Source organism: Fundulus heteroclitus, chromosome 22, assembly GCF_011125445.2.
Source record: "Fundulus heteroclitus isolate FHET01 chromosome 22, MU-UCD_Fhet_4.1, whole genome shotgun sequence".
Classification (NCBI taxonomy): domain Eukaryota; kingdom Metazoa; phylum Chordata; class Actinopteri; order Cyprinodontiformes; family Fundulidae; genus Fundulus; species Fundulus heteroclitus.
The window spans coordinates 1,930,923-1,946,642 of NC_046382.1; the positions used below are offsets into that span (position 1 = coordinate 1,930,923).

The window sequence follows — 15,720 nt, forward strand, 5'->3', positions numbered from 1 at the left end:
CTCAAAACTCAAATGAGCCAGTTGGAGATGACATAATTTCCGATTTTCTGCGTTCCAGTTTCCCTCTTGTAGGATAGAAGGAAAAGCAATGGACGCTTGCAAAAAAGCCATTTTTAGATGTACAACTTGAGTCTCAGAATGCCTTTTAAAGTTATGTTATTGCAAAATTTGTCTTTTTTACATTCCTTATCAGCGCCTATTAAGACAGAATGACCATACATGGTATTTTGGGCACATAAATAGCGCTGAATCATCATGTTTTATGAACACAGAAAAATAGCACCTGTATGACTTAATACATTTTAAATGAATAATAAAGTGCAACAAACAGCCAAAGTACAAAGCTTTACCGAATGTTGCTAAAAGTTCAGCCATCTTGAATGCACAAATCTGAAATGGTCCTGTTGCACCAACTTTCTGACTTGTAATTCCAACTTCAGGGGATGTTCCAGTGGAACTTTCCAGCTCAGAGGACAAACTGATAATTTTAGTGGGCAGGTCTCACTTCCAAACTTTTAGACGGTACATCTATTTCAGCTCCAGTAGCTTTGGGAAAGGGTTTTCTTCTGATTTTTGACGGAGAACCAAACATACTTCCATGATGTGTAGAAGACAAAGAAGATAAATAGCATTTGATGAAGAAGAAACCGTATGCTGAGCAGGATCCATACAGAGTGAGGACGTTTAGATTGTGATTGGTTTTAAGACAGACAGAAAAAACAAATCTCTGATATTTCCTGTTTTTCTTGTCCTCTAAAAAGTAGATTATTAACATCTGCAAGGCAGTAATGGAAGTAATAGAGAGTTCCACGTCTTACAGCCGGTTCCCTCTAATGGAGACTGAATGCAGGCTGGGGAAGAGTCGCTGCTGACCAAGGAGTCAAACTGAGTTCTGCTCAGGGGTTAAGAGACATACCAGGGGAGCTCCTCCAGAGGACAGGTAGATCTCCTACATCTGATGGAGGATGTAGGATATTTTTGACTTTTTATTAACATCTGATCTTTTTACATGTGAATGTTTCCTGATGGTCTCAAGGTTAAAGTTTTAATAGGTTGAGTGGAAGTTTGTATTTATGTGAACTTTCCTTTAAGAGGGCAAGATATTTTATGTTTATGTATGCATTTAGGATTCTTGTTGTGTATGATATCAAGAGTTTTATATTAAATGTAAGATTGATTTTAGAGTTTAATTGCACTTTGAGTCAGCAATCATCATTAATATAAAACAAGTTCCCAAAGCCCATCACAGTGTGAGGTTAAGTTACTGTGGAACTTCCTGAGAGGTCTACTGACCTTTAGGAGCGTTCATATAACCTAGCAGGTGCTCAGCTTCATCGTTTACACAGTAACCAAATCACAGCTGAGGAAACCCTCCAGGCACGCCGGGCAGCAGAGTGTAACTCCTGCAATGTGACCGGCGGTAATGTCTCTGGATAAACTGTCCTCTTTACTTTCAGATAGCACTCTCTGTCATGATCACTAATTCATTCAGCTGGAATCAACAGCCAATTGATCTCATTAGGCTCTGCAGTCACGTTTTGCTGTGTGAGGTAAAAGATTTTGACCCTGAATGTTCTGAACAGCCAGTGTTTCTCCTCCCTCTGGGTCAGAGGTGAACAGAGCAGAGGTTCAGTGGAGCTGCTGGGGTCCAGGTTAGCTGCAAACATACCTTCTTGAGGTTTGTGTTGACACAATGCCAGGATGGAAAGATAAAAGCAATTGCATTCCTGATCAAATATATCTGAAACAAATCTGTTCAAGTTCTATGGAGTTCTGCTAATGACCTGATTTTGTGATTCAGGTGTGTTGAAGTAGAGACACGTCTAATAGCTCCACAACACAATCCTTGGACTGGAGTTTGATGCCTGTCCCCTAAAGCAGGGGTGTTAAATTCCATACCAGTAGCAACTCTGATTATTTAAAGTCAATTAGATATAATGAATCACCTCTAACTAATGCTATGTTCACTCTGCAGAGAAATGTAACCCTTTCACGGCAGTGTGAACAGACCAATTCCGATCTTTTCGTCTCCCAAAAAATCTGATTTGTGCCACTTCCATATGTGGTACTAATTTAGAGATCTATCAGATTTTTTTAAAGCTTCTGCGGTCGGAATGGTCACGTTGCATTTTATTCGTCTTTCACGTCACTCTCCTGTTTCTCACTACACATCCACACTCTGTAGTAGCAGTTAGCGCTCCATAACAGACTGTTTTTAATACCTGTGCTGCTTTCTTCTTACCTTCTTTTGTCTTGCTACGATGTGGTCTTATTATTGTCAGCTCTCAATGCTCAACAGATTTCTAATAATAACAAGGAGACACACTGGCTGGTATCTGCATTCTCATTTCTTTTGGGAGGTTTTTCTAAACAAAACTTTATTGAACACTTCTAGAAACAATTACATCCACCATTACATCCACAAACAGTGGATGCTCTGTGACGTCTCCTTCTGTTGTCTGTGCACATGCGGGTCACTTTACAGTCTTGAACCATTCAGACAGCAGAATGATGGTGGTCGCATTTAATAGTAGTATGAATGGCCACCTCAGAAAAAAATCAGGAATCGGAATTGATCATCAAAACCTACAGTGTGAACATAGCCTATGAGACTAGAATAAGACACTTTAGGATCTGCCAAAAACTGCCTTTCAAACATGATTTTAATCTGTGTTTGTATGTTAAATGAGAAATGTAAAATGTATTCAGCCTCTTGTTTACTGAAAATCAAGTCTTGTTTTAGTTTTTTTTTTCTCTGGACGATATCTGAGATTTGACCAAACTGTTTGTGGTAACAAATATACTAAACAGCTCCAGGTTGTTTGGGTTGTTAAATTTACGAAAATGTAATTAAACTCAGTTTAGAGATGACCTAATGAAGCATGATAACCTCTGCTCTCATAACCAGATTTATATCTGAGAACCAGCCTCCGGTTTCTCCTTTTGTTAGTCGTCTTTTTCTCTACGTACCCAACAGGCCGACCCGCCTGCATGGCTGCCATCTCCCTCAGAGTCTCCTCTGAGTACAGGCCGATAGGGGAGTTATACTGCCTCCTCTGACGGGGGCTGACCGCTTCCCCTCTCCTCCCGGGAGAGCCTTTCTCTACAGGCTTGGATGAGGCCGATGGGCGGCCATTTACCTGCACCGACTGAGGCACCAAATGGAGGAGGGTGAGTCACGGGGGAGACATAAGGGGGAGGGTGCACAAAATGTTGGGCATCAGCTATCTGATGAACAGATTAAAACGTTTATTTAGACTTTTGACAGTTTTTTTTATTTCAACATCATCACAATGTTTTTCCAGTTTCAAAGACAAACATTGCATTTTTAAAATAAAGAATGTTTTTTGCTTACCCCCCTTTTGTTGTTATATTTCATCTTCTACATACATACTTTACCATGATTATGTTAAGGACTTGTGATCGGAGAAGTTTAACTGTGATTGAGAGCATTCCCCAGGATTTTAAAAAGAGAATTATATTCTAACCTGAAACACGTTTTCACTAAAACTACAAACCAAGTGTCTGCACTGCTGTTTCCAAGTAAAAATACCACATTTCTGTTGTTTGTTTAGCAAATTAGTAAGTAGTGGCTTTATTTGGACTTTCACAATGTGTAAATTAGTCCAGTATTAAAAAATAGAGATCAATTCCATTCTTCCGTTTGTTAAATCATATTTTAGGCAGTTGAACAATTTAATTTTTGTGGCCCTTGTTCGCATTTCCTTCAGCATCCTCTAGGGGCCCAAAAAGCTGTAATCGTTCTGAGTCCCAAGAGTCGATGTGACCAAGCAAGTGTGTGTGTGTGTGTGTGTGTGTGTGTGACAGAGTTCCTGTTTATCCCAGTCCGTGAGGACCAGTGACAGTCATTCTGCTGACTGAGGACATTTTGCAAAGCGGGGACAACCTAGAAATTAGAGGACTTGGTCCTGTATATAAAGTATGTACGCTACTGTTATGTTATTTGTGAGTAGTTGTTCACAGATTTCCAGTTTTATCTTCTTTTATCTTACAACCATAGTCATTATTATTTGTTAAATGTGTACTTGTGATTAATTTGTATAAAGTGTTTGCCTTTTATTTATGATAAATCTTTACCAAATTGGGATTAAAAATGTGTTTGTACTGATAAAAACGGATGACTTCATGACAAAGGAGAACAAAAAGAAATGGGAAAAAAGGAATCATTTTGAATAAAGAAATTACACAACAACCAAATGACTAGAGACAAACAGCTTCTGTGATGGTAAGAGAGCGGGTGGAGCTACCTGCTGATGGGGGATCATGGGAATCCCTGCATCCATTCTTGGTGGCGCCATTGGAACTGGTCGCTTCGACCTGCAAGAAGAAACCAGAGATAAAGAGGATTATAATAGTGTTTAGACCATGTTAAATCTTCTTCTGCTCATCCTGAAAGTTAAATTAACCTCTGAACAGAGTCAGAAAAGAGGTGATGGGTGGATTTATTTCCCATTTGTTTAAACATCTAAGCTGTGACTGACTGCTGTCTTCGTGGGTGCTGTGACAGAATCGAGGCACAGACAGGCTGAAGTTAACCCATCCCTGTTTTACTCTGACTCACCAGGAGGAGCAGTATCAGTCCTGCTTCAGCTGACCTGTGAACCGGTAGACTGGCAAAGCAGCTGCAGGTATGAAAGCTGATTGGTGGATTTAAAACTAAAACACACGTGCAGTTTGGATTTAATAGACAATATTTGTCACCATTAACATTGGATGTGTCGTGGTGCGCTAAGACAGAATCGGTCAGTGAACTCTTTGTGGTTGTGGCAAGTTAAACTAGTTTATATGATTCAGACATCTAACCAGGATGACTCTGAGATTTGCAAGCTGATCAGCCATGTTTAGTTAAACGTCTATAAACTAGAACATGAGGTCAGAGTGCATCAAGCAGTCACTTTTCTATGATTCCTCCTCTCAGCATCCTGGTGGATATGATAGAAACTATGCTAAGATTAGAAGGTAAACAGTTGCAATATTTAGTTTGTGTCCTGTAGAATCAAATCAGCAGAAACAAAGCTTTAACTTCTCTGCAACAAGTGAGAACAGCAGGAGGTCGAGGGTGAGAAGCTGGGTTGAACTTGAGGGTTAGAAGTGTGTGAGCCTCGTGGTCAGAAAGCTACTGCTCCACATGGAAGAAGGTCCTACAGGAAGAGCAGTCAACAAACTTCAGAGAGGAAAAAGTAAAAAAAAATGGTGCTGTAGCTGGAAACATTATTTGTGAAAAGACACAAACTCTGTTCACTGGGGAGGAGTTGCTCTTAAGGCAAGGCAAGGCAAATTTATTTGTAAAGCACATTTCAGTACAGAGACAAGTACGCAAAGTGCTTTACATGATTAAAATATAGGAAAATAAAACAGAATAAAAGCAAGCAGGAATAAAATGCAGAAACAAAATAGAACATGGGCAAATATAAATTAAAAGCAAACAAGTAAAAACAGTTGGACTACAAAGTAAACTAATGACGTTTCAGTAAAACAGTTTAACTAGAACAGCCGAAGGCAATCCTAAACAAATGTGTTTTTAATCTTGATTTAAAGGAATTCAGGCTTTCCGCACTTTTACAGTTTTCTGTTAGTTTGTTCCAGATCAGTGGAGCATAGGAACTAAATGCTGCTTCTCCATGTCTGGTTCTGGTTCTGGTTCTGGTTCTGCAGAGCAGGCTGGAGCCAGAAGACCTGAGTGGTCTGGAGGGTTGATGCCCTGATAACAAGTCTGTGATGGATTTAGGAGCTAATTCAGGGATTTATAGACTAACAGAAGGATTTTAAAGTCTATTCTCTGAGATCCAGGGAGCCATGGAAGGACTAAAGAACATTTTGAGAGAGTCTGTCAAATGACTTTGTACTGTGTGTGTTTGGCACCAGTGGCCTTTATTTCACAGTAAGTGGGGTTGAGAGAAAGGAGGAAGATATGAAACAAAGGACCACAGGATGGGACCCCAACCAGGACGACTACGTTGAGGACTGAGGCCTTTGATCACGTTCTCTACTCCAGCGCCGCCACCACGCTCTACACTCTACTCTATTCTAAAATCTTAAGGCTGTGAGAAATGTTCCCACCAACAGTATTCAGCAGTCACTCTGAAACATATAAATTACTTCTCTACAGGATTTAAATGGGAGTAAAAGAGGGGCTTAAAGGTTGTTGGGTTAAAGTGCTTCCAGGAGAATTCAGATCTTACTTGGTCATGGTGAGCGCCAGGTTGTGATGGGCCATCTTGATTTTGTTCTGCGCCTCCAGGTGCGTCATCCCCTCTGTGCTGACGCCATCGATGGCGACGATGACGTCGCCCTGGATCAGGTTCCCCTGCGCCGCCTTGCTGCCCGGAGAGATCTGTCCAAACACAAAGACGTTCCCCTGTGAGAGCCTGTGAGGGTGATGAACTCCTGCTGGAGCACAGGTCAGTGCACACGATGCCCTGCATCTCTGGATTATTTTATCCGGAAGGCAGCAGAGCTTTCCGTGAAACCATCAGAGAAATGGGGCAGAGCATTAATCAATAAGTTAATGACTCATACGCTCGGGTTACTGTAATCTGAAAATCTGAGGACACGCAATCTCACCACGTTGGAAGACGGAGGGAATCAGGTCAGCATGCACAGGTTTGCTCTGCATGAATGTCTGACAGAGGAGAACTGGACCAGAAAGGTCTCAGAGAATCAACAGAGAGCAGCGGGTCAGATGAACATGACGTTTTCCATTGTTCAGCTTTAACCTCTAACTTTAACCCTGCAGCATCACTGCAGCATTAGGCGTTCCCAGTCTCCTGGACCTCCTGAAACGTCTGGACCTCCTTAAACTCCTGACTCTCCTCCACCTGCTCACTCCCGCCTTTTTTTAGCTGGTTGGTTTATGGCGGCTGGATTAAACAGAACCAAAGTGTGGAGTTTGATGCAGAATGCCGCTCACTGAGCCCGAACAATACCGGGCCTGTCCGGCCGGCGGACCGGCCTAGTTTCCCAGGAGCCTCTCACACTGACCCACATACGTGTTCCACACAGCAGGATCACATTTCTAAACTGCCAGGACCTCTCCCACGTTAACTGAGGACCAGATGATCTGGGTTTTGGTTCTGCTGAACAGGTTTTAGAGAGCAAGTTCTCTTTCTGTGTTGAAAAGGATCCCTGCAGGTGATCATTATTTAAAACAGATTAAAGCTGATGCTGACTCCTCTCTGTGTGATATAAACTTAACGGAGATCTGGAAATATGGACAAGAAAAAAGCCAGAGACACACAATATGTCATGATATTTAACGTTTCATTGTCATATAAATATATTTGATCCAGTTTCAGTTCAGGGTTTGTCTTTTTGAAGCTCAACCATCATGTGTTCTTTATCTATATGTTTGACCCTCAGCTTTTATGTGACTTTTAGTGGAACATGTTAAACTTCTTTGCATGTTTCTTTTTATATTACATTAAATCTGCTGTTATCTCATGTATTTGCAGCCAATTGCCCACCCTTCCCTTAATATCTTTGGCTCTTTGTTGGTTTGGTCGGAGCCAAGCTGCTCTGTCTATCACTCCCAATGCTGCCTGGGTTTTTGGGAAGGTTTTGGTCAGTTCTTGTAAATTTGAATCTTATTTATGTTTATATTATTTATGTAATGTTTTTTTTTAATGCAAAGATGCATCAAGTGTCTCTGCAGTGTCTTGTTTTCTTATCAAACACCACCGTTTTAATAGAACTTGCAGAGAGACGCCCACAGAGAGCTGCTGCACAGTTACAGAGGTATAGCGTATGTTGGAGGATCTCTGCAGGAGCAGCTGTGACCCTTCAGAGTCGTCTCTGCAGGGCGTGGCGGTTTAAACCCAGCAGGCTGCAGAGACACAAGCCAAACATGTCAGATTGTTTCACAGAGACAGTCCTGACAGGAACGCCTGCTGGTTGGTCTCCTCTGACGTCTCATTATTGAGAATCCTTGCAGTAATAATGCTCCTTGTGTTCATGTCTCTGCTTTAACCTTCAGAGGCTGGATGGTGAGTTACATCCTGCAGGAGACGTTTAATCTATTTTCAGAACTTTTAATCTCCTGATGTCTTATTATGCCATGATCTATGGCTTTCTGTCTCGCAGATAAAAGGTTCTGGTTTGGTGTTTTGTGGTTCTTAGATGGATTTTGTTGCAATAATCTAATAACTGATTCATTGCCCTAAATCTGCTCTCTGCTTTGGTTTCAGTCAGTCGGCTCAACCCTGACGTCCAGAAAGAGCTTTTAGATTATCTATTTATATGATCTAAATCTAATTCCTAATCATTATTAAGCTGTTTAGTTAAAATTATAAATAACAAAGACTGATATTATGACTAGTCCCTTACTCTGGTTATCTGACGCTGCCTGTAATCAGGTCTAATTAAACCTCTGAGCTCTCAGATGTGTTTCCTTCTAGCTGAGCTGTGGGAGCTTCACCATCACCAGAAACCCGAAATCCCCCCCGTCCTGCATCCCTGCTGATCTAATTTGGGACGTCCGGATGTGGGAGCGTTTGGGATGCCCCTGAGCGGCCTGTGTGTGCTGCTGTAACCGGATGCAGGAGAACCTCAGAGCGCCGGGTCAGCTCCATGTGTTACAGCGGGGATCCAGTTACCGAATGCTCGGCTTTCACACACTGTAAAACTTTACAGGAGCAGCTGAGGGGGCGGCTGGACGGACGGCAGCAGGAAGACCGACGCCTGGGCTGCAGAGCAGAGGGCTCAGATTGTCTCTGCAGGCACCAACGTGTGAGATAAAAAATATGCTTTTAATAAAAAAAATCAATATGAGACTCTGCTGCAGATGGAGGATGTTATTGGTTCAGAGGAAAGCTGCGTCCTTCAGAAACGCTCAGATTCCTGCTGAGGAGAAATTAAAGCAGCTCGACTGAACTGAGCTGCAGGATGAAGCTTTTCTGCAGAAAATCTGCCTCAACAAAGAGCCGAAAACACTGACTGGGAATCAAACTGAATCAGCTTTTCTTGTTTCTTACGGAACCAAGTAACAAGAAAACGTGGTCCGGTTCTAGGATGTGTCCAAATGAAGCCACTAGAACGATCTGATGTCAAAGCAGGTTGGTGTTAACGAGGAACCAGACACACAGCTGAGTTCTCTCTGGTTAATTGGGTCCGCTGCTACCAGTCAGCTGTGTTTTAACAAAGAGGAACCATTGATGCCGGCTGTTAATAAACTGTTAAAAACCCTCTTCTGGAACCAAAAACACAGTCATGGTTTGGTTACCAGACACAGCGCCACCCGGTGCTTGGTGCAAGCTACCACAGTTTTAAAACAGAAGTCAGCTGACCCCCAGCATATTCAACAATTATCCTGAAATGTGTGAACTTCCTACCTGCTATAAACGCTCCCTATCAGAGTCTGTACCTGTAGCCTACCATCCTCCCCCTGCCTAGAACAATCAACACTCCCCAGGTATTTATCCCCTCCCCTCCTCTCCTCTCCCTGAACACTAACAACTGCGTATCTGCAGACCCATTTGTGAAACTCCTGAGGTTTGCAGATCATATCACTGTCACTGGTCTGAGCTAGAACATCAACACCTAAACACAACTGGAGATTCAGCCGTCCACCTGCCCCACAAGAGCAAAGGACACTCTTTTAACGACAATGAAGTCCAGATGTTGAAAAGAGAGAACAGATGGTTAGAAAGAAGTGAAAGAAGCCATCTTGGTCCAAAGAGCAAAGCCATCAGTGAACAGAGGAGGAGGATGGAGCTTCAGCTCCTCAGAGTTTACAGCTCTGTCCTCCAACACGTTCCAGAGAGATTACATCAGCATCTCATCATGGTTCAGGAGACCAAGTCCTCCACTCACACCAAGCAGCAGCTTCTAACCACCAGGACAGTGATGGTGGCTCACTGGTTCTGACCTGGACTGGTTCTAGGAGGATGGACCTCCATGTGCTCAGAAACATCAGCGCTCCACCTGCAGGTTGATCAGAACCTCCAGAACTGACAGAGACTCCTGGACAGGTGAGGAAACGTCTTCAGAAGAACTGAACAATAGTCCGGTTGCCTCTGATTTAAGCCTGTTTGCTGCTGATGACCCGGATCACTGAGGATTTGCACAGGCATCTATATAAATGGAACCTGAACTCTTGCAGTATTTGTGCGTTCACAAACACACGAGAATCCATCTTGTAGCCCTCAGGCTTCAACCGTTTGTGCCCGAACCAAAAACAGTTTGGGCCAATCATGTTGCAGTATTGAGGTTTAAGGCGGGACATGCGACGAAAGCAAGAGTGGCTGAGCCGCTGGTTCTCAGCAGGTAAGAAAATATTTGATTATTATGTTCTTTTTTCAACTATGTTAACATTATTTACCATGAAATTGTTATGATATTTTCTTACAAAAAATTATTTCAATATATAATCAACTATTATATATCGAGTTAAAATAACAATCACACAACAGGAATTGAACTGTGCATGGAATGACTGAAAAAAATTGCCTAAAAAATAACATTGTTTTGGCGCACAACGCTTGCCGTACATTAAAGTGGCTTTAAGTGTTTTAGATGAGAAGAAAAGAGAAATGACCTCGGCCATGATGATGTTCTAGCTCAAGAGGACCAGCACTGGATGATAAAAGCAGCTCTGAACTGTCCTTCACTACACAAAAAAAAAAAAAATGGAGGTCGGACTCCACAAGCTAGCGCATCTTATGGTGATCCTGATGCTGCGCAGACGCCTGTAGCTGATGATTTAGCTGCAGATAGAGACTCAACACTAACGTTAGATAAGATGAGGAGAGGCCAGACTGTTGGTCAGAGGATCAGATGCTGCTGATGAGAAGCTGGAAGCACCGAACCAGTAGAGATGAACCCAAAACCTGCTGGAGACTTTGAGAAAGCTGATATCTTCATTCTAAACTACGTCATCACTGTTATTTTTTATGAAACTACTGTTTTCTAAACAATTATTAATAATTAACATTTTAACATCATGCTGTATGTGCAAAACCTGCTGTTATATTTCAATTATTCAAAGTACTAAAACTGGCACTTATAAATTCCTGATGGAGTGAAATGTTCTCACAACAATGTTTTCTGCTTTTTTGTCCTTTATCTTTCAGCCTCTGTTATCTAAAATAATATAACATATTTTCAGATTAAAGGGAAGTTTATGAGGTGGCATGGGTTAGTTGAGACCAGACCTAATATATGTTACAGAAGGAAACGATAATAGGCGTATTGAAAATCTTAGGTTCAAACCCTATAACGTCTTTATCTTTTTAAGGATCATTTGTTCTATATTTTAAGGTTTTTAGGTGTTTTTCCATGTCAATGTTAACACCATGAGGCTTGAAGTTAAAAGCGGCTACATGGCACTTTGAATTTGGCTCCTGTGGGTTTGATTTAGAACTGATTTAGTTATTTTGTTCTTTTTTTTGTCATTTCTGTACAATGAAACTATTGATCCACAGATTGACAGACGGATCTACATGAAAATATTACTCACGTTTCTCTCCCATATTTGTATAACATTGATGTAAGTACCAACACTTATTTTTTCCATTTAAATCACTGATTGAAAGGAACACATAATGCAAAAGAAATAATAATTTATTAGTGCCCATATTTCCGTAGATGGAATCAGAGAAGGATGATATTTTGGAAGCAGACCCCGACCAACAAAGGAATATTAATCTGGATGAAGGGGATCTTTCCGCTGCTGCTGAGAATGCTAACTCTGCTAGCAGTGGATGGATAGAGGATCTTAGCAGAAGTCAAGATAGACCAAGACAACTTCTGCAAACATATCCGTCTCGCCTGTTTGGAGCAACAAAGAAGTTTGAACTAAAGTTGACTTGATCAACATTTTCCACCTATGCAGAAACATCTGCAGAAACAGAACACAGAGAAACCACTGTGACAGTTTACATACTTCACTATTCAGCCACATGTCATGATTCTATGCCTTAACCGAGCTGCAGAAAAACACAAATCTTCATATCCACTGACTGGTGAACGAGTTCTGGGTCAACATGTGTGTGTTCAGAAATTAAGGAACAAATGATCCTCAGTAAAATGCTGAGCCCCCCTCAGCGCCTGCAGGAATAAATCTCTGCTGACCCATAACGCGAAAAATAGCAATATCCGCGTTAATCACCGTGGTTCACAGAGCTAAACTGGGCTGACCAGAACCCCGTACAGAACAACTTGAGAACCGTCCAGAACCAGAGGTCCAGATTAGATGAAAGCTGCTATCAGAGCAATCTGGGCTTCCAGAACCCCTCAGCAGAACCACGGGCTGGTCTCCTCCTTTTCTGCTGCATTGATGCAGGAATTCATGCAAAAGGAGCCCAGACCCGGCACTGAGAGCAGAACCTGAACAGAACATGGACCTGCTGCTCAGTTGGCCCACATTTCTGCCTCAAAACCATTTTTACTCGTCTAATGTGATTTCTTTAAAAAACTGAATGTTGGCTTTTCATGAACTCTGAGCAAGAATCGTCAACATTAAGGAAAATAAACAGTAAAATCTGTAAATCTTTGTAACGAGTCTGTAAAGCTACAGTTTCACCCTTTTGAGCTAAACTATTGAAATAAAATCCCTTTTCAAAGATATTTCAGCAGCAACAATCTGTCCTCTGGACAAATGAATGAAGCTTCCTGGTTTTAATTTGACTCATTTTCCAGAATAAGAGTCAAAAACAACCCAAATTAGACCGTAGACACAAGTAGACCCAAATCAGACAGAACCGGCCGGTTCCTGCTAAGCGTCAGGAGTGGACCGGTCGGTTCCTGCTGAGCGTCAGAAGTGGACCGGCCGGTTCCTGGGTGGCGTTCAGCCCACAGGAGGTCCAACATGTCAGCATCCCTGCAGCAGATGCAGGGGTGAGAACAGACAGGAGGTTCTCCTCTCCGGCTATTCACAGACGGAGCTCTGAAAACCTAAACCAGCTCCAGTTTTAGAAGCTGCAGCTCTGCTTTCAGGGGCCGCCGGGGGCCACGGAGCCACCGCGGCCCAAATCAGCCACCAGTCAAGTCTGAGAGCACAAAGAGCTGCAGGGGGAACAACCAGCCAGCTGTGGAGCAACATTTCACAGTTTATGTCCAACATTTCACAGTTTATGTCTGTTCCAATGAACACGCAGAGAAAGCAAAGCTCAGTTTTAACATCCGCCGTGGAGAGTTTAGGTTTCTGATCATTAGCTGCGGTCCAACCAGGACAGGTAGCTGGTCTGGCCTTAAATCACTCATTCAGACACAGAACCTGAGCTGGAGTCCTGAGGGACCCATCAGGAAACACAGACGCAGGTTCCCAGCAGTTCCTTACCCTGGAGATGGTCAGAGGCATGTTGAAGTCCTTGCCCCCCTGCAGCCTGAAGCCCCAGGGCCCGGGGCCTGGCAGGGTCACCGTGTAGGCGCTCATTCTTCCAGAGAAGCCAGGAGGAGCTCCAAACTGAGGGCGGATCTCTGAAGCACAGCCCCACGCTGAGCAGAGAGACGGGACGGAGGCTCTGGAGGAGGACAGCAGGAGAACGATGGGGGAACTGAGGCGAAGGCACCGAGGGAAGCTGAGGAAGAAGAGGAACCTGCCTGCTCTGAGCTGAAGTGACAGCCTAAGAATAGACAGAGATAGCAGAGTGGCATTGTGGGAGGGGGTGAGGGGCGAGGGAGGAGGGGGGGGAGGACTTATATGGCGTGAAAGGGGACACCCGGAATGCCAGGCTCGCCGTGATTCACCGGGTTAATATAGACCCAGCAGATTCCTGCGGACCCCCTCCCCCCCCAGGCCGGTCCTGCAGGGCACAGGGTCTCCCTGCGACCCAATCAGGAGCCGCGGCAGGAAACGTCTCGTTATCTGGGAGCTGATAAAACCCAAACTGAAAGGCCAGGAGCTGAGAGGCTCTGATAGGGAAAAGGTCAGCAGCAGCAGGCGGGTCGTTAATGCCGGAGGCTACCGTCCGTCTGGAGTCAGAGTCCAGCATCTCCCTGACAGACGCAGGAGGAACAGCCGGAGAACCACCAGAACCTGAACACCGGGGGACACAGAACCCTGATCTAAGTTTAAAACGTTACAAAGTCCACCCTGTAAGAAACTAAATATCACCGTCGCCTGTCCAGCAGAGGACAACCCAGAGACAACCCAGAGACAAGCACAGGTGTAGTACAGGACAACTCAGCAGGTAACCTGGACAGCAGAGTACCCAGAGAAAGCCCAGACATGACAGGAGAACATGAACGTTCCACACAGAGACGGCCCGGCTGGGATTTGGACCTGGGAGCGTCTCCCATCTTCATCTGTGGATGGAGATGTGCAGAGAGTCAGTTTGTCTGGAGATGAGATGAAATGACCAGCAGGGGGATTGCTGCATTAGCTGGCACTATTTTCAGCGGCGGAGTGATCCGTGGGTGTCGTCTGCAGGGTGAGGCCTGGAGATAGAAGCTGGAAGAAGCTGCAGAAGCTTCTCCAGGCTTCAGGCAGGTAATGAGTTCCTGATGTTCCTCAGGTGTTAGAGCAGGTAACGACCACAGATCAGCAGGTTCCTGGGATCTGCAACCTGCTTCATCACCAATCCTGGAGGACAAACACATTTTCTTTGAAGAAACGAGGAGATTCTGAGGCGTGACGACATCCGTCCATCCCCAGAAACACAGAACAGCGACGATATAAACTGGTAGTCTGATCCAGAGCCAGGATCCATGGAGGTCTGGGTCTCTGGGAGATCTGGACCTTCAGAGGATCTTCAGCCTGGCACCAGAGGAGAACATCATCAAATGTTCCTCATAGAGACCTTCAGACAGATGGTCCCCATGCAGAGCAGCAGCTCAGGTTCCTGCACCACGTGATCCGGGTCATGCATGTAACGTGTTCTGCAGGGACTGATCCCAGAGCAGCTGGATCTGCTCAGCGTCCCGTATCATCGGCTAAGTTTAGACGCCTTTGTGGCAGAGAGGAATCTGACAGAGGCGCTGCAGAGCTTCCCCAGGCTGAGGAAAGGTCACACCGGGTCCATCCCTCTGCTTCCAGGTTCTGCCCAAGCTCCGCACCTCCCTGTGATCCTTATATCTGGATCACTGCAGAACCGGGCCGAATCTGAGCGAAGGAGTTTATGGAAACACTCAACAACAGACTGACCAGAACAACAGATCATTTATAGATAGTTAATCAAATAAAATACAGCAAGCAGCAGAAACAGGCCTGTGGTGCTTCTGGACGACATCATGAACTCATCGGGTCTAGAACCATCCAGTCTTCTCAGAAGATCAGGAGAACTTCAGCTACGCTAAGGAGACCAGAACCCAACACAGCCGTAGATGTTTTACTGCTAACGGTTCTAAAGAACCGCTCCGTGGCCCATTTTGTTCCCTTCATGAACACCAACAACCATGAGACAGTCACACTGAGCCTGGTTCTGGTTCTGCTGGAGGTTCTCCTCCCTGTTAAAGGGGAGTTTTCCTCTCCACTGTCGCTTCATGCATGCTCAGTATGAGGGATTGCTGCAAAGCCATCAACAATGCAGACGACTGTCCACTGTGGCTCTACGCTCTTTCAGGAGGAGTGAATGCTGCTTGGAGAGACTTGATGCAACCTGCTGGGTTTCCTTAGAGAGGAAACTTTCTCACCAACCTGGAGGATCTGATGGAGTCTGACTTTGGAAAGAGACTTGAGATGATGTGTGTTGTGTATCATGAATCTGAGCTCCATAAATAAAATAAAATTAAAGTCACACAGATCCTTTCTTCTTGTCCTCCATT

General features: G+C 44.1%; 1 protein-coding gene across 2 annotated transcripts in view; it reads right to left on the minus strand.

The window, feature by feature from the left end:
* The window catches only part of LOC105921038 (LIM domain-binding protein 3), a 33,746-nt gene extending 20,127 nt beyond the window's left edge, over positions 1-13,619 (minus strand). The window contains exons 1-4 of one of the 2 annotated variants that reach the window (XM_036126197.1): positions 13,295-13,619; positions 6,204-6,355; positions 4,269-4,338; positions 2,971-3,149 (exon numbers count right to left, since the gene is read on the minus strand). In XM_036126197.1, coding sequence (XP_035982090.1) covers positions 2,971-3,149; positions 4,269-4,338; positions 6,204-6,355; positions 13,295-13,390 — 497 coding nt within the window. In that variant the 5' untranslated portion in view covers positions 13,391-13,619. The remainder of the gene's footprint in view (positions 1-2,970; positions 3,150-4,268; positions 4,339-6,203; positions 6,356-13,294) is intronic. The other variant, XM_036126198.1, reaches the window with a different exon arrangement.
* Positions 13,620-15,720: the final 2,101 nt, after the last annotated feature.